General features: G+C 37.9%; 1 protein-coding gene across 4 annotated transcripts in view; it reads left to right on the top strand.

Annotated features, from left to right (window-relative positions):
• The window catches only part of LOC6727365 (neuroligin 4-like), a 49,932-nt gene extending 33,326 nt beyond the window's left edge, over positions 1-16,606 (top strand). For 2 of the 4 annotated variants that reach the window (XM_016175673.3, XM_039294444.2), the window contains exons 13-14: positions 7,514-8,003; positions 14,907-15,044. In XM_016175673.3, coding sequence (XP_016033904.1) covers positions 7,514-7,962 — 449 coding nt within the window. In that variant the 3' untranslated portion in view covers positions 7,963-8,003; positions 14,907-15,044. Of the gene's footprint in view, positions 1-7,513; positions 8,004-14,906 lie in introns of all 4 variants that reach the window. The other 2 variants (XM_039294447.1, XM_039294445.1) reach the window with 2 other exon arrangements.
• The last annotated feature ends 3,076 nt before the right edge of the window (positions 16,607-19,682 follow it).

Below are 19,682 nucleotides of genomic sequence, written 5' to 3'. Positions count from 1 at the left end.
CGAAAGTCCAAGCCATAAACATAAAAACCAAAAGGGCACAACTCTCTACTGGTTCTACTCGTTCGCCTCGCCATCGAGTACTTTGTTGAATTAAACCTCTAATTAGGGAAAGCGGTTTTTGACCGGGATTAAAGGTTGCCCAGGGACATCTTGAATGACTAATGAAAATTTCTTTGAATTTTTTAAGATTTACTCCTAAGAAGGGGCTCAGAAACGCTGAAGCTGGCTTGATTAAAAATGTTCATTAAGACGGGAGCTTAGGGAGAGCAAGATGGGCATCTCAACTCTAGAGATAAGCCTGCAGGAAGTTATGGATTTGTGCTATTTGTAAGGACTTATAATTCTCTCAAAGGCTAAGCAAAACAACGAGGTTTAATAGGTATTTGAAACAGAAAGTTAAAATCGTATTTTAGCTGTGTGTTTGGATAGCCTCCAAAAATGTAGTATTAAACCCTTTCCGGATAAGTCCACCTCCTAAGTACAAACTACATTAAACTCCATATGCCACCAAGTTCCTTTTGCGCCGTTTGGCTTCATGACAGTTAGCACTTGGCCGTTACCAACTTCAGTTTTTATTACATGACACGACGCTCCATTCGCAGCAGTCTGCTCTTTTAGTGCCGAGTCACCAATAAAACTGCATTGTGTCTATAGAACCAAGGCAAACAAATTAGTTCTGCCCCAGCCACACACACGAAGGATGAAGCGGGCGGGGTTTTGGGTGCATCAAAATATTAGACGCGTCAATGGCTGTGCACATTTTGCGCTTTTGCATTCGGAAGGCAATCGGGGCGACAAGTTGAACGACATCGAATGCTGAAAGGAGAAGTGGAAAGTGGGCAGTGGGTGGTAGTTCCAGATTGCCAATTCAATGGAACAAAAAAGGGCAGCCTGTAGTATGTGCCTATGCAATATTAAGAACAATTAAATAAAATAGCATATTAACATATGACAGCACTTTGTTGCTATGTTTATGTTTATGTTTATGCACGCAGTTAGGCCCAGGGCGGATGTAACATGATCGCCCACTCGAAGGCCACAAAGTATAAGTGCATTGCCCACTTGAAGGCCAAAAAGTATAAGTGCTTGGTCAGCATTCACACGCCGACCAAATACATATTACATACGTACATACATATCTCGCTCTCCCGATAAGCCTAGATATATAAGATATACATAAGAACGCCGCTCCGCCGCTGGCGTACCCGGCAGCGCAGCTACGCGGATTAGCCTAAGTCCAAATATATTCAAAACTGTAAAATCAGAGACTCTGTAGACGTTGAGCTGGCAGAACCATTTCTGCCTACTCTAAAATCAAAAGAAGAAATTGAATAAATATATGTCAGCCCGACGGCTGCCTTCAACTTAAAACGGACTTGTGTTCTTAATTGGAGTTCATCATTACATGGCGACCGTGACAGTCGTCCAACGCTGGACGAATTGACCAAAGCTGGTGAAAACAAAGGAACAAAGGAACACTGGACTGGAAGAAGACTGGACTAATTAAATGGAACTGCAAAAACCAAGGAAAAATCTGAGTGAGTAGAGTTCTATTGAGTATGGGCAAACACCGTGGCGGTTTGAAAACTAAGCTGAATAAACGTATAGCCCACGTAAGGTGGCTAATATACGGTCAGCAAACGCCACCGGTTTGGTCGAAAGCTCTAAAGCTACATGCAGAGCTAGACCACTTGTTGCAATATCAGCAAGAATTAAAGACCCATAAGCTCGAGAAAACTCACTCAGATAATATTAAAAATATACCCACAATTAATGAAGTTCCAAAATACCAGGCATGTCCAGCACCAGCACCAGCATTAACAAAACCAAAGAAGTCCTGCCCCCCTGGCTGCGAAGGAATCTGGAGTCCCCACTGCCTGGGGACTTGTGAGCGACCATCGACGTCTTCAGCGGCGAAGAAATAGACAGCAGCGAGGGAGTGTCAGCGTGCCACCCCCGGCGACGCCCAGCTGACACCCAACAAATAGACAGCAGCGAGGGAGTGTCAGCGTGCCACCCCCGGCGACGCCCAGCTGACACCTGATGAGCATCATCAACAGCAGAATATAATAATAAATATATATAAATATAAAGTAAATATAAAATATATATAGATAAGAAAAATTGTAAGAAATATTGTAAAACGGAGCATATACTATTATGCCCTGTTAACCCAATATGGCCCGTGAAGCCATAGCTAGAATCAGGCAGGCAACAATGTAAAATACAATTTTTTTTTTATACTCTTGCGAACATTGGAAGATTTTATAAATAGATAATTCCAAACATAAATGTCTATAGAGACAAATGAAATAAGTAAAACTGAAAATAAAAGTATATACAAAGGAAATTTTCTATTCTATTCTACAAAATATAAAATTAGTATACCCAAAATGGGTCTAATAGACACTAAAACTGTGGACTCTACAGCCAATGTAATAAATAAAGTAGAAGTCCAAAATGCAGACTTGTTCTGGATAACCATAATACTAATTGTAATTGCATTAATTATGGTATCCAATGCATTAATAAAAATATACAAACTGCATAACAAGTGTCTTAAGAAACGATACCGTAGCACTGCTAACGGTATAGATAATATTTAAGGAAGATCTTTAATAAAGTCAATTATGAATGAAAATATGAGAAAAATTATATGAAAAAAAAAATAATAAATAAAAAAAATATAAAACGTAATATTGAATTTATCTACATTAAAAAAAAAATATATACAAATGAATAAATTTGAAGTTATGAGTATACCACAGCATGGACTGGGAAAAGCTTGTTGATCAGATAAAAGATCCAAATGAAAATTTCAGAAAATCCTATAAGTGCTTAACGCAAAACAGATCAACACAAGCTGTAACAATCAATAGGAATGCCCAAGTCTTGGTAAATAGTTATAATGAAATCAGAGAGTTGATCCAACAAAATAGAAAGAATTTGGAACGCAAACAGTGTGCTAAGGCTTTGAACCTACTGGTGACATTAAGAGAAAAATTAATATTTATAAAAAATAAATTCAGTCTCCAGATAGAAATTCCAACCATAGTAAACACCCCACTAAGAATAAATTTGAATGAAGACAGCACTAACTCTGACGAGGAAGATAGGACTATAGTCAAGGAAGACATTAAAGAGGAAGATCTTCACGATCTAACTATACCAGCAAAATTAATGCTGAAGAACGACGATAAAACAAATAACGCAGCCGACTCCGAAAATAACTTAACCATGGCAGAAGAAGCAGCTGCCATTAGGTCTTACATTAGGGAAGTCGCCTGCACAGTGCCAGAATTTGATGGGCAAAAGATCCATTTACAAAGATTCATTAAGGCAATCAAATTGGTAGACCTAGCTAAGGGACCATTTGAAGACATTGCAGTTGAGGTCATTAAGTCAAAAATAGTTGGCACAATTTTGAACTCAGTTGACAATGAAACGACAATTCCAGCAATTATAAACAAATTGCAGAAAGTAGTTGTCGGTGAGACATCCAGTAATGTCAAAGCAAAGCTAGCAACAGTTCAGCAGAGAGGTAAAACTGCAACGCAATTTACCGCTGAAGTTGATAGCCTGAGAAAACTTTTAGAAGCTTCCTATATCGATGAGGGTATACCTCTAGAACATGCCACTGGTCTAAGCACCAAAGAGGCAATTGAAACCATGATACATCGTGCTGAGCACGAAAGTATCAAAACAGTACTGGAAGCAGGGACTTGCACCACTATGGATGCAGCGATAAGCGCATACATAAGAACGAGTACAAGAGTTACCGGTGACATCAATAAAGTGATGTACTTTAGAGGTAACAGACCCAATAGAGGATACGGAAATGCCAATAGAGGTAGTAACCGCGGTAGAGGCTTTAATAACAATAGTATTAGAGGCAACTACCATAACGGTTACCAAAATAACGGTTACCAAAATAACGGTTACCAGAATAACGGTTATCAAAACCGCTATAATGGAAATAATAACCGTTATAATGGCTATAACAGAGGCCGTTATAATGGAAACAGAGGCCGTAACAACAGTCAGAACAACTACAACAGAAACAATGCCAATGTACGAGTAATCCAAGAACAGGGAAACTCGCAACAGCCTTTAGGTACTCAGTAGAAGAAGATCGTAGAGTATACACCATCAATTATAATCTCAACATATTTTCTACATTCATTCATGCCAAAACAGGCGTAAAACTAGTTTTTCTACTAGATACAGGTGCAGATATCTCTATTCTCAAAGAGAACTCTGACAAATTTTCTAATATTCAAATAACCAATAAAATAAACATTCAAGGCATAGGCCAACAGAAAATTCAGTCTCGAGGACAGACTTTTATTGAGATACAGACAGGTAAATACGTTATCCCACACGATTTTCATTTAGTAGATAAAAACTTTCCAATACCGTGTGATGGAATAATCGGAATAGATTTCATAAAAAAATATAATTGCCAAATCGATTTAAACCAAGAAGAAGATTGGTTTATAATTAGACCAAACAATTTGAAATTTCCAATATATATTCCCATAGCATACAGCTCTGGTATTAACACAACGTTATTACCAGCAAGATCCCAAGTTGTCCGAAGATTAATAGTATCATCAAAAGATGATAACATTTTAATTCCAAACCAGGAAATTCAAACTGGTATTTATGTTGCAAATACAATCGCAACATCAAGTAATACATTTGTCCGAATTTTAAATACAACCGATTCCGACCAATTAGTCAATATGGACACTCTAAAATATGAGCCACTTTCGAACTACAATGTAGTTCAGGCAAATAGTGAACACAGAAATAAAACTGTCTTATCTCAATTAAAGAAAAATTTCCCCGAATTGTTTAAATCACAATTAGAAAATATATGCAGCGAATATATAGATATATTTGCATTAGAATCAGAACCTATAACAGTTAATAATTTTTATAAACAACAGTTGAGATTAAAAGATGATGAGCCAGTATACACGAAAAATTATAGAAGTCCTCATAGTCAAGTGGAAGAAATACAAGCCCAAGTTCAGAAATTAATAAAAGATAAAATAGTTGAACCATCAGTTTCACAGTACAATAGCCCTTTGCTATTAGTACCCAAAAAGTCAAGCCCGAATTCTGATAAAAAGAAATGGAGATTAGTAATAGACTATCGCCAAATTAATAAGAAACTTTTAGCTGACAAATTTCCACTACCGAGAATAGATGATATTTTGGACCAACTTGGTCGAGCAAAATATTTCTCCTGCCTTGATTTAATGTCAGGTTTTCATCAAATCGAACTGGATGAAGGCTCGAGAGATATAACATCTTTCTCAACCAGCAATGGCTCATATCGTTTCACGCGATTGCCATTTGGCTTAAAAATAGCGCCTAATTCATTCCAAAGAATGATGACTATAGCATTCTCCGGAATAGAACCGTCTCAAGCATTCCTTTATATGGATGACTTAATAGTCATAGGTTGTTCCGAAAAACATATGCTTAAAAACCTCACTGAAGTTTTTGGTAAATGCAGGGAATACAACCTAAAGTTACATCCTGAAAAATGTTCATTTTTCATGCATGAAGTCACATTTTTGGGACACAAATGCACAGACAAAGGAATTTTGCCGGATGACAAAAAATATGATGTCATTCAGAACTACCCAGTTCCACATGATGCGGACAGCGCTAGACGTTTTGTAGCATTTTGCAATTACTACAGACGTTTTATCAAAAATTTCGCCGACTATTCGCGGCACATAACAAGATTATGTAAAAAGAATGTTCCATTCGAGTGGACAGATGAATGTCAAAAAGCATTCATACATTTAAAATCTCAGCTAATTAACCCAACACTCTTGCAGTACCCAGACTTCAGCAAAGAATTTTGCATAACAACAGATGCAAGCAAGCAAGCGTGTGGCGCAGTTTTAACTCAAAACCATAATGGCCACCAACTCCCAGTTGCTTATGCATCCAGAGCTTTTACGAAAGGTGAAAGCAATAAGAGTACAACAGAACAAGAGTTAGCAGCAATTCATTGGGCAATAATACATTTCAGACCATACATTTACGGAAAACATTTCACTGTGAAAACAGACCATAGACCATTGACATATTTATTCTCGATGGTGAACCCCAGCTCTAAATTAACTAGAATAAGGCTTGAACTAGAGGAATATAATTTTACAGTAGAGTATCTAAAGGGCAAGGACAATCATGTAGCAGATGCGTTATCAAGAATAACCATCAAAGAGCTAAAAGATATAACTGGAAATATATTAAAAGTCACTACAAGATTTCAAAGTAGACAAAAATCCTGCGCAGGAAAAGAACAATTGGATTTGCAAAAGCAAACCAAAGAAATAGCTTCAGAGCCCAACGTATACGAAGTCATAACAAATGACGAGGTACGAAAAGTAGTGACATTGCAATTGAATGACTCGATATGTTTATTTAAACATGGAAAGAAAATTATTGCAAGATATGATGTTGGTGATCTTTATACTAATGGAATTCTTGATTTAGATCAATTTCTCCAAAGGCTTGAATTGCAGGCCGGTATATATGATATCAGCCAAATCAAAATGGCACCGTGGGAAAAAATCTTTGAACACGTTTCAATAGATAAATTTAAAAATATGGGCAATAAAATATTAAAGAATTTAAAAGTAGCGCTACTTAACCCGGTGACCCAAATAAATAATGAAAAAGAAAAAGAAGCTATATTGTCTACATTACATGATGATCCAATACAAGGAGGGCATACAGGCATTACAAAAACCTTGGCCAAGGTCAAAAGACATTATTACTGGAAAAATATGAGTAAATACATAAAAGAGTACGTAAGAAAATGTCAAAAATGCCAAAAAGCAAAAACAACAAAGCACACAAAGACTCCAATGACGATAACTGAAACACCAGAACATGCTTTCGATAGAGTTGTTGTGGACACAATTGGTCCACTACCCAAGTCAGAAAATGGTAACGAGTACGCAGTCACTCTCATATGTGATTTAACCAAGTACTTAGTTGCCATACCAATAGCAAATAAAAGCGCAGAAACAGTCAATGTCAGTGTTCTTAATTGGAGTTCATCATTACAAGCCAACTCCGATGACGCGCACTCCCTGCTCCTCGCCGGGAACGAGGATGTCGATGATATGAGAATGTGTGTTTAATGGTTGACATTGTTGTTTACAAATTGACTTTTTGTTGCTGCCGCCGCCATCGTCAATAAACATTTGCCTGATAATATGCCAACATATGCATAACGTACATAAGTAGCTTACTTCCCCTCAGCCCTTTTGGTTCCAGGCACTGGAAATATTTTTAGCAATAAATGTATTTTCTAAATAGAACGAATATTCGTAAAAACAAACAATATGACTTATATACCTTCCTTTTAAAGTTTTTCATCGGATTATATATCAATATATTATATAGAATCTACATACCAAGCTTCTGATTTATTGATAGACCATCTGACCTGTATTTTCCTTGTTTTTTCTCCGTGCAGCAGAGCTGCAGCAATATCAGCAGCAACAGCAGTCGAGCAAACATCAGTCGAATGGAGCTGTCCTCACTGGGATGCAGTCGCATCACATACGTGGACCACGCCCACCGCTCCGCACCGCCTCCTCGACGACAACGAACAGCAGCAGCAATAACTCGGCAATGGGCGTGGCCGTGGGCGGAGGCGGGGGCGTTGGCAACATGCTCCTGGACCAAACGCCATCCGGCGGCAGCAGCAGCAGCGGCGTAAGCAGCGCACCCAGCTCCTCGAAGGGTCACCACACCCACTCGCACTCCCACGCCGCCCACCTGGTGCACTCGCACGGCGACGGCCTCGTCCTGACCTCCGCCTCGCCCGTGGGCGGCCAGCAGCAGCAGCACCCGCAGCAGCATCAGCATCCGCAGCAGCAGCAGCAAGTGCCGCAGGCGGCGATGGACGAGATGCGCGTCTGATAGGTATCGGTCTTTGAGTTGGACTTATAGTCATCAACGGGGTAAGCATAATGTCATCATGGAAGACATCCTGACTTCTATTCATCTAAATTTACATACATTAATTTCTTCTGAGCACACAATCATTTTTTCATACTCACTTATCTTAATAATCTTTGTTAATCATAAGTTCATAAGTCATTAAGGCTTCAATATTATTTTAGAATAATTTTCATCATCCTCTTTTATTAACAGAATTCTAAACCTTAAAATGTTTAAATTCATATACAAAATGTGGCCAGTAATAATGCCGTTTAAATAATTGTATACACCTTGTCAATTGTTCAAATGCATTTTACTAAAATATTCAGAAGTTATGCAGCTCTCAATTTAATTCGTGGACTAATGAGGCGCCTCTTTATAAAAATCCAGAAAATAACTATTGTTATAATCTTATCTTATATATAATTTAATTTATCACCGACGATCTTGGCACGAGCTTCTATTGATTTTTCTACCTAATCGGTTTCCATATCATTTTGGTGCGAGCATTTTTTGTCGACTTCCTCGTCGTCATCATCCTCTTGCTCGTCTTCATCGTCCCCTTGCTCATCTTCGCCGTCCTCCTCGTCCTTGTTTATGCATCGGGAAGGACTCAGGGGGTTTTCGGTAAACTCGTATGTAATTTTTCCGAGCGAATTTATTTTCGCATATTCATACAGATAATATTTATTATTCATTTCGCGTATTATGCCAAAACGCAGTCCAACATTCAGGGCCTTCTCCAATTCTTTGGTGTAATATTTGGGATGACACGTGGCGTCCAAGGTGGCAAGGACGAACTCCAGGATGTCCTCCCAATCGCTCGGTGGGTCAAGCTTTTTTAGGGCCAGTGCGAGGTAATGAGATATAGTAAGCTTCTCCATTTCGGATTTAAGTAAAAGTTCTAAAGATACATAAAATTTAAACGGCTATTGACAGTAAAATCATGAAAATATTCTAACAATTTAATAGGAAAAACCTTTAACATTCAGTTCCTCTTTCAAAAAAATGAAAAAAAAAACACTGTGAACCCTTTAGAGGAGCGAAAATAAAAAAGGTCGTGGGAGGGGGCATTAAAAAAAGGTAAAATAAAATATCTGCACACACAGCCTCTGATCAAAAATAACAAACGGCATGTCAAACATGCGGCAGCAAAAAATGCTGGCTCTTTATTTGATAAAAAACGTAAGCAAATAAAACATAAGTTCATGGTTCAAGGTGGACTCAAATGTCGCAGTCAGCGGCATGGAAAAATGCCAAACAGTGGGCGGCCCCCCAAATGCCCCAAAAAGGAGCAGCTTTAATGGCAGTTATTTCGCAGGACAAAAAAGAAACAGCGGCTACGAATTCAACATATATATATGTCGGTACGTAACAATGCCAGAACAGAGCAAAGTGAAATTATGAACGAAATTAAAAAAAGGAACCACCAGACGCAGCCATAACAAGTGGCGAGGTGCAAGGCAATTTGCGGCATGCAACTTGAAACCAAGCTGCCAACTAATTTATGAGCCCAATGCTGGACCCTGGAAATTCGAGCCAAGCAAATTAAAACTGCTGGGTAGCCAGGAAAAAACTTAAAAATTGCATTAACCGGATCCAAGCCGTGTAACCAAACCCCAACCCCAGTTGCACAGCTGTCAACTCAAAGGGAAGTGGTAAAAACAAGCAATTATTTTGGCCAGGATACCTAAGTGGAACTTAAAAGCAGTTCTCGAAAAATATATTACTTGAATTCCTAGTCGTTATTATCGAATTTAGTTAAATTCAATTGCTACGTGCTTAGTTCATATTTAATGAAACTTTGATATAGAAAGATTTAAGATTGCATGGAACATTACATTTATTTGAATTACTTTAAGCTTAAGATATTGAGGGACTTTTAACTGAAGTAAATAATACGTAAGATATATTCCTTCGGTGAGTGCATTAATTTCATTGAATCCGCTGGGAGTGTGGCCATTTTTTCCGCCCATAAAACAACGTGGCCGAAAAGATCAACCCACTTACAGAACATTTTCCCGCTGTCCGCTTGCAGCCACTTGTGTGTGTGTGTGTGTGTTCGTGTCTGAGGGTCTGTATGTGTGTGGGTGGGTCAGGACCAGAGAACTGCAAGGGTGGCACTTTTTTACCACTCGACTCACACCCTACAATTTTGTGTGCGGGTGCTACCCGCCACGCACATCGCGGGTACTTACAAACACACAGTATAAATCTGAACATGTAGACAAGACACCCCGTTGTGCGCGCACCCGAATCAATACGGTGCTCCGCGTCGCGGGTGCCGATCACACACTGCCTAAAAAGGGATGAGTGAGAAAAACACTTGTGGGTATACCGTTAAACACATGGGTGTTTCCAAAAATACTCGGGTGTTTCCAAAAATACTCGAGTGGTCTCGTAGGTAATCGAGTCACAGACAAGATGCGTAACTCCATGCGTTTTACACTCCATACGTTTACACACTATTCTTTCGGCGTGACTCTAGACTTTGTCGAATACTTTGTAAAATATGCCCTTCATCTTATTATTATATATTATTATAATTATATATATTATATTATATTTTATTATATTATATATTATTAATATAATATATATATATATATATATATATTATATTATATATTATTATATATTATATTATATATTATTATATATTATATATATTATTTACGTTATTATTATTTAAATATAGATTATAGTCATAATGTCACAAAATTCATTTCAAAAATAACTTTATATAAGAATATTTGTCATTAGAGTATTCAGGTAGCGACGTGTGAAAAATTAATAACGGAATGATTCGAAACGGGTGGCACCCATTGAGTCCATCAAAGACGTGAGCACGAAATTTTTCTTGGGTATTCCCTTTTACCCTTCATTTCTTATACCCGTCACGCTTCCTCCCATACAAATTTTAGGCGTACAAAAAATGACCAGAGAACTGCAGCCCGCATACAAAAAATGACGTGCGGCCGATCGTTGACTGTGCGTCCACTCACCCAAATAGTTATTGCGCAGCAGGCCTCGGGTGGTTTTTTTACTCGTAACAAAAACACAACGTCGGTAAAACACTCGAGTATTTTGTGTTGCCGCAAGTAGGGTGTCAAAAAAAACGGGGTGCCTAGAGTACCGAGTGTTTATCGGGTGGACGTAGAGTGCGAGTGGCGGGCTGCAGTTCTCTGGTCAGGACACTATTTCACCTGGCGCACAATTAAATTTGCATTTCTTCCCTTTTGTTTAACACACGCTGACTGCACAGCCTCCGCCTTGGTTTCCTTAACTTTTAGCTGATTAACATTTCTGCGCTGCTCTCCTGGCGCGGTGGAAAATGCAATTTTCCCTACCAACTAAAGTGAAAGGGGGCAAATGGCAACTTTTATGTAAATTTACACCGGCAACAAACACACACACTTACATCCGGTATATCCGGCGAAGGGGCGTGTCGAAGTGTGTATGTGCTAAAAGGGCAATAAACATTAATTTCGCATTCTTTTTCTTTAAGCCACTCCACTGCTTTCAAGTTCCTTACACCTTGTTAAAGTGTGAATATTTTTGGCACTTGCTTAAATTATAATCGAAGGGTGTGGAAAATGAGGAAAAACGAACCATACTTGCATTAATTATATGATAGCATTGATGACATTCCTTGGGGAATTAAACAAATTAGCAGCAAGATCTTTAAATACGCAAATATCTTAAATTTAATCTACTCCTTTTTGGAATTCAGTATGCATGTAGTTACATTATTTTCAGCAACACAGATACATACTTTCTATTTGCAATTTATTCACAATTGATGTAAGCAACCCACGCGTTGCTAACCACTTAAGTCAACAAATGGACCCAAATGCAGCAAAAAGCTTGTCATTAGTTTCAGTTTGGCTTGAACTAATCACGTGTGGTTACCTTGGTTGCAATCTTTTGTGATTAATCGGGAAATTATTACGCAAACAGAATATGTACTGCGGCTTGAGGGGGCAGACTTATATAAAACTCTTTCCCGAAATTACGTGACTAAGCTTACAGTGTAAATGGGAATCCCTTTGCACACAAATTCTCGCAAAGGCTTGTGGGTCAAATGTGTTTGTAATTAGCGCAAAACTTTCAAGTTTCACACAGAACCCGAGAGGTAAGGATTAGGTGAAAAAGGGATTAGCTTCAGGATCTGCATTTTATATGGGTTGTATTTGAATACACACGTAAACATATGACCTCATATAAGCTATTTACAACATGCCAGGCAACACATCAATCATTAGAGCAGTGTAAATACAAAATTGTATTTATTTCTTTTTTGATCTATAATATGTATACATCAACTAAAGGTTTTTGTTTTTTTTAACATAATAAGGGAAGAAACGAACTCATTCTTCGGTACAGGGTAATTTAAAACAAGAGCAAACGTTTTAATTAAGTTACTCTACTAGCAGAGACCCCTTACTAAACTAAAATGAAAACACGACTTCATAACTAAGAAAGTTTCTGATAATAGATGTTAACTAAATAAATACTTACTTTCAAATAAATAAATGTTCCTGTATTACCAAAATCTTAAATAAATAAAAGAAATTTTAAATTATTTCATCATATAATAGTCAAAAGCCACTTATATGTTTAAGCATACTAAAAAAGATTCAAAAGTTTCTTGATTTACAAATCCGATTTCTTTAAATTATGGCTGCAATAAGCGATTATACTCATACTCATACTATAGAGTCCCAATATCAATGTTTTATTCCATATATTGATAATTCATTTTTTCCGCCTACCTATATAATTCGCTTTTTTTTAATGTTAACGAGTCTATGAACCTGAGCAAATTTCCGACACTTGACTGATGTTCATTGTTTCTTAGGGAATTTAAAGACCGTCAGTTACCCAAATAGACCACCCGATTCCCCACCCGCGGGTTGCCACCCAAAAGCAGCACAAGATATGCAAAGTGGCTGCACAAACATGCGCGTAATACGTTAATGATGGTCTCTGGCTTTTCCCGCTTTTCCCACCCAGGCAGCCACCCCCTCAGCCCGCCTTTTCCACCCGTAACTTGCACACATTGTAGCTGCGATTTGCATTACGCGCATTACTCAGTTCACTCATTTTGCCGGGGCTTCTTTTCCTTTAGTTTTGGTATCTTGTGAGGAGAAAGTCTAAGCTGCATTCCAGCGCAGCTCCCCTTGAAAACCACTCACGCCCCACCGCCACATCGCCTTCCCCATCAGCCCCAGTCAACAATCTGCGCCAAATTGTGCGCTCAACTGTGCTGCAGTCAAGCCTGCACCTTCACCACCCACCGTCCCGCACCACCACCCACTTACCCCTTGCTCAAGGCACCCAATCTAACCACCCACCTAACACCAAACACCAACAGCCACCCACAACCACCCAACTCAACCCCGATGGCCAAAGAGCTGGCAAAACAAAAGGCAGCCGCGCATTTTTCGCAACTGCACTTTACTTTGCACTTTTCGCTTTCTTTGCATAAATTCTCGCGCACCCGAGTTTACTGTACTGCAAAAATGGGCACGCACAGCGAAAAGAAAGAAAACAAATTGGCAGAAAAGTGTCGTGCAAATAGACCAGAAGATACCGTCTACTATTGGCCAAGAAGCAACCAATTTCGAGTGCATAATAAAATTGCTATCTAAAAAGTTATTTGAGCTATTTGGGCTAAAACAATGGTACCTTACTCATTGCCTATTATGTTCATAAAAGTATTTGAGTTCCTTAACTAGAAAAAATAAGTTCTTACAAATTTAATTTAATTGGATAGGCTTTCATATGATTTTAAAAAGTATTTCAAGCAAACAAAATTAGAAAATCAGCGAAATACCCTAAAAATTCTTAAGTACTCGGTGCAAAAAACACAAACAGCGTTAGTTGAGGAAAAAGTTAAAGAAGAGGACGTAGGAAAAAAAGTAAAGGAAGCTGAATAAATATGGCGTGCAGCTGCTGCAGAAGATTTCCCGCTGAATTTTAAACTAAACACAAAAGCATAATGGAGAAATGGAAAAGTGGAAAGCGCCAACAGAGCGCAATGAAGTGTACGTCCATGAGAACGGGCTAACATCAACGAATCCGCGGCCAAATGGAGCCGAGTTCCCCGATAGCACAGATATGCTATACATATATACCTATATATGCATCTAGCGATATAGCGCGGCCAACTGAGTGGCACTGATGGGTCTGCACTTCTGGCAGGCACTGTGTCGTTAAGGTTGATATCGCCCGGGGGGAGGTGGTAAAAGTGGGGGGACGTCATGACTGCAAGTGTCAGTCGCCTAGAACTTCCACTTTGTGTTTCTCCGAAGGATGCGTTGGATTTAGAGAACCACTAACAAGGTCACACCATTATTCACTGAAGTATCGATGATTTCTCAACACTACTAAACTATGAGTTTTTCTTAGTAACATCTCAATTTTCGAATACCACACATCAGTAACTTGCATTCCTAAAAAATGACATTGTTATTATATGGACAACATGACATCAGTAAAACCTAATATAATGTAGTGTAAAGCTACCAGAAATATTAAATTTTCATTGACCACAATAGTTGTGTCAAATGGTCGTACAAAAACTGATTTGAATGTGTAAAAACTAGCTTTCTGACTGAATTTAACAACAATTAATTAAGTCGGTACTTAAAATATTATCGCTGATTAATTACTGTACAATTTGCAAGTGCTAAAACATGGCTTGATTAATTTAAGCATCAACGTGGTGAAGAGCAAATACCTTAATCTACTTTGTTTAAATATCTTTTAATTTTTTGTGAAGCAGTCAGCTATTTCAATCAATTAGTTTTCACCCAGATCATGAATATTTATGAGCATATTTTTCACGCACAATTTACCCATTTTTTTTACCAACTTTAAAGCGAATTTAATTCACAAGCCGAACTCCTCCATTGCAGCTCCATAGAAACCCTGCGAGCGGAAACGCCCGAGGAGTTCTATGCACCCAAGCAGCCGGATGATGACGGCCAACTCAATGGGACACCAGTGGATGCAGATGCAGCGGGACAGGTGGCGGGTGCGGGGAGAGCCGGAGGAATGGGTGCACCGCCCATCTCCGCCAGTGACCACAAGCAGCGACAGCTGAAGAAGCTGCGCTTCAAGCGGGAAATCCACGCCCTGGCGCTGGAGGGTGGCGATGTGGCCAGGGGCTACTGCTCCTGCGACGAGCAGTGGACGAACTCCTCCTCGCCGACGTCCACCACCACATCGGCCACCATGTCCCCGACACTGCCGGCTGGCGGAAGTGCAGGCGGCGCTGGACGCCATGCCACCGGAAACGGGCCTGGAAACTCCAGCGCTGGCAGCAGCGGTATTGTCAAAATGGCGGCGGCGACTGGAAAGCGCAGCGAGCGGCTCAAGCAGCAGCACCATGTGCGCTTTTCCGACGAGAAGAACTTCTCGGACTGAGAGGGAAAACCAACTACTAGACTGCACCTAATCTCTGTTTAGTCATAGGCTAACCATTTTCTTCCACCTCCTGCGAAACGGAGGGGAGAAGATCAAACAAATCATCTGAAAACCCAACAAATTATATGAAAATCCGTAGATAAAAGCTATCAGCTAAGAGAAAATTGTAAATATAGTTTGAAGGTGTTAGTTAAATATCTGTGTTTAGTTGCTCGATAGATCTGTTGTGAACCATATATGCATATATATAAATATATATGAATATAATCAAGTAGCCACGTAAGTGTAGCACAAATGCATTTTTTCCACTCATCAGCAAATTGAAAACAAATATTGATGGAAATTGTTGATAACGGCATTCTGTTGGCGGCATTGTAAATAATCTAGAAAAAATTAACACAAATGTGGTATTATTTACTTAAAGTAAAAACACAAAAATGATATAAAACTACACTAAATATAAAAGGAAACAAACATGGCTCAAAATAGATTAGATTAACAAAGAACGTAATGAGATGCATAATTAAAAACAAATAACTAGTTAATTATTTAAATTAATACTCTGAGGATGAGAAATAAACAGTGACGCTTTTTTTTACTGTGTACAAAAGCAGCCGATTCACTAGAGGATAAAACTAAAAGTGCATTAATGCTTAATTTAATGAACGGTTTTTACACTCAATCGAATTATTGCAGAGCAGGAAATTTGTTGCAGAAATGCAACAAGTCAATTCGATTTCAATGCTTATAAATTATTTGTTTTATACTGTTTTTCCTTATTGATTTCCTACCAAACTAATGAAAACTATTGTAACTCAAATAACTATTGTCCTTTTTTTTAATTTACTTTTCATTTGATAAAATCCTACGAATGTAATAGTTACCTCAACCTAACAAAAACTGCCAACTTATCGACTTTTTAATTAAATTTAATTGTTTTTACTAAGTACTCTTCCAATTTATTTGTAAAGCATTCAGATAAAACTCATAAAAAGCGTCGCCAAAAATAAACACGAAATATGATATTTGTATTTTTAAGACTAAATTTATAATCGTCTAGTTTACAATATAAAACTGAGAATGACACGTGAAAAACTAAATTAAGTGATCAATATGAAATAAAGTTAAACTAAATGAGATATAAACAAACCATTAAACTAAAAACAATAAAAGCTAAATTAAACTAAAACAACGGATGGTTTCTACTGTTTTTTGGAATATTTGGAATATGTAGAGGTAATTATAAAGTGCACTTCAATTGCAAATATTGCAAATATCAACTTTCAGTATGCAATCTATGCATTTTTCCATCAAGATTTTCCATTAAAAATATATGTATGTTTGTATTATATGTATGGGTATATCATTTTTGAACCCCATAACGAAAACCGGACCATGGTTTTTCTTTTCGCAATTTATGAAGTTTGGGGATTCCTGCTAAGAGCTAATAAAGACCCTAAGACCCTGGTGAACCCAATCTAAACCGGTGGATTGCGGGATTCATTTCGTTTTAAATGCTTTTCGTTTATGAGCAGAATTTTCGTTCCGGCAATTTTAATGGCTGCAATTTTTATGGCAGCCAGCAGCGGTTATTAAATCAAATTTTATGTCTGGCCAACAATATGGCAGGGAGCATGGAGAAAGGCGAAAAGTTTGGTAAGTTCAGGCGCAAAATTCAAGGTTCTTAGCGAATTAATTTATTTTATTTGTATATATATGATGGAGCGGCGCTTCTGGCGGCCAACACATTGAATATGTAACCAAGCCACGCCCCCAGCGCCCAAAACCGCCGCACTATCTGCTCTTGAAGCTTGTTTATGTTTGGGCAAAACTATTCCAATTAACTCGGCCAAAAACGAAAACAAGAATAGCGCCAAAATAGAAAATGAAAGCCAAAAAATAAAAAAATTTAGAAGGAAAAGGAAAAACAAAATGCCCGCTGGTCATTTTGTAACTCTTTTGTAGACTGACTTTTCCGCCCATTTGCCGCCCAGTTTGTTTATTTTGTTTGATGTGTGCTGCATGCAACATCGCTTTTTTTCACCCATCTCTGTGTGTTTCAGTTGCCTTCTATTTTACTCGTTTACGACAAGGCAAAGTTTTATGCGCAAATTTCATTATTTAAAATGTGTTGGTAAATGAGTGCGAGTATGTGTGGAGCGCGCAGTTTGGTTGAAGAGTGTGCAACATGTAAAATTGGACCGCTTGCGGCCATAATTAATTTAAAATTAAACACACTTCACATTTGTTAAGCCATCTTGATGAGCTCAAATTTAATGGGAATTTGCAGGAATTTTATGCGTACCCTGGCATGATTTCAAATGATTTTAAAATACATTTATGTGATTATAGATAATACTCCTACCGGCTCATCTCATTTAATTGCAACATGCTGCAAGAACTGTGGCAGTTTTTACTGAAATCCTGCAGAGCATTAGCCCCCTACAAAAAAAAACCCATCAGCACACCAAAATGCCCCAAAAGTTCGCCAAACTAACCACAAGTTGGCGTAATGTCGGTTTGAAGTGAATATACGCTTTTAATGTGGCTTTTTATTACAAACTAAATGCGAAAAATGTGTTGGCCAAGAGATTTATGCGAAACGAGGGTTGAGATCCACAGGTAGGTGTCTTTCGCTTGACACTCGCCACCTTTTTATTATTAATGTTTTATAGCGGAGAATTTTACAAATTACTTTTTGTGCAGCTCCCAGTCACACACATGCGGACATAAAAACTTGATGGCAGGTGTAGCTAATTGGGATTATTATTTTAAATACCCAAAATCAACGACTTCTCCCCTCGCTGCTGCAACGTAAATTCTAATTAATGCGTTAAACAAACTGGGATATTTTTATGATCCATTGAAGCTGTAACATATTTGTGTGAAAAAAAGATAATGTTTAGTACACCTAGTTTAGTATTCATATCCATACTAGTTTTTTAAGTTATTACGATAAGCATGTATCTTACATGGTTTTATAACTTCTAACTTTTTATTTAATAGTGTAAAGTATTGGGTACTTAAATAGATTTTATTTATGGAGGAATTACAAGTAATAGATCTTAATTCAAAAATTATAAATCACTCTACAGGAAATACTTGCTCCTATCTTGCAGTAATCATTTTTAGAATTTGGCTATAAGCTTTACAAATAGATTGTCTAATTTTGCGTACTGATTGCTCAAAAACTAAGGCTCAAGGTAAGCCGCAAAATTTTCCAGCTCCACCAATTAATTAATTGAACGTAATACTTCAGGGCCTGCGTATCTCAACTTGCACTTTTCAGCTCATTAAACTGGAAGTGAAGGAGCCAAATTCTGAGAGTTTTCTGCTAATAAAAGTCCAAAGTTATGGCAATAATAGCAGCAGCAACAGAAGGTACAACAATTTGTTTTTGCCGCTGTCGCGTGGGTGCAAACACATTTATATGTTTTCCCACGGTTAACACGACGTATGCGTAATTTATGTCGCTAGACGGCACCAGGTGCACGGATCACATAGCGCGGTTTTCATATTTCCAAAGTTCCGGCGCGAATTTGATGAATGTTTGCACTTTTTACGGCTCTTCCATATGAGCGGTCTCATTTGAGGATAGTGCATTCATAAATTACACACTCAAGAAAGTTGAGTTTTCAAGATGAAACTCAAATGGAGCGGAAGTTAAATTAAATGACTATTGTCACACTTAAAATCTGGCTTGCCAATCATTAGCTTTTATTACTCTGTGGACTATTTTGGGCAGCATTCAACAAAATGTTTTGGTTTATGAAATGTGTTAATAGTTGTGACACATTCTGGGGAAAAATGCATATGCATATTATGCATATTACTTATACGTAAAAACATTTGTTGATAGAAGTTCCGTTCACACGGAAGAAAAAACAAGACAGATGGAATTAATACCTCGCAGGTTCGGAAACGCTTCCTTCTATGCCCTTTATCACAAAAATAATAAAGAAAATAACATTAAATGTAAATAATATTATGCTAATTATTACTGAATTAATTATAACTGAACAATACTAAGCTAAATTACTATATATATAATTAAGCCATTGAAGGATCATTATTATGATATGTTATGTTATGTTATGTTATGTTATGTTATGTTATGTTATGTTATGTTATGTTATGTTATATTATGTTATGTTATGTTATGTTATGTTATGTTATGTTATGTTATGTTATGTCATGTTAAGTTATGTTATGTTGTGTTATGTTATTATGTTATGTTAACCTACAAGCCGACGGTCCTGCAACCA

The sequence above is a fragment of the Drosophila simulans genome, chromosome 3R (genome assembly GCF_016746395.2).
Source record: "Drosophila simulans strain w501 chromosome 3R, Prin_Dsim_3.1, whole genome shotgun sequence".
Taxonomy (NCBI): Eukaryota; Metazoa; Arthropoda; class Insecta; order Diptera; family Drosophilidae; genus Drosophila; species Drosophila simulans.
The sequence above is the reverse complement of the archived record's forward strand: the minus strand, read 5'-3'. Positions and strand labels throughout refer to the sequence as shown.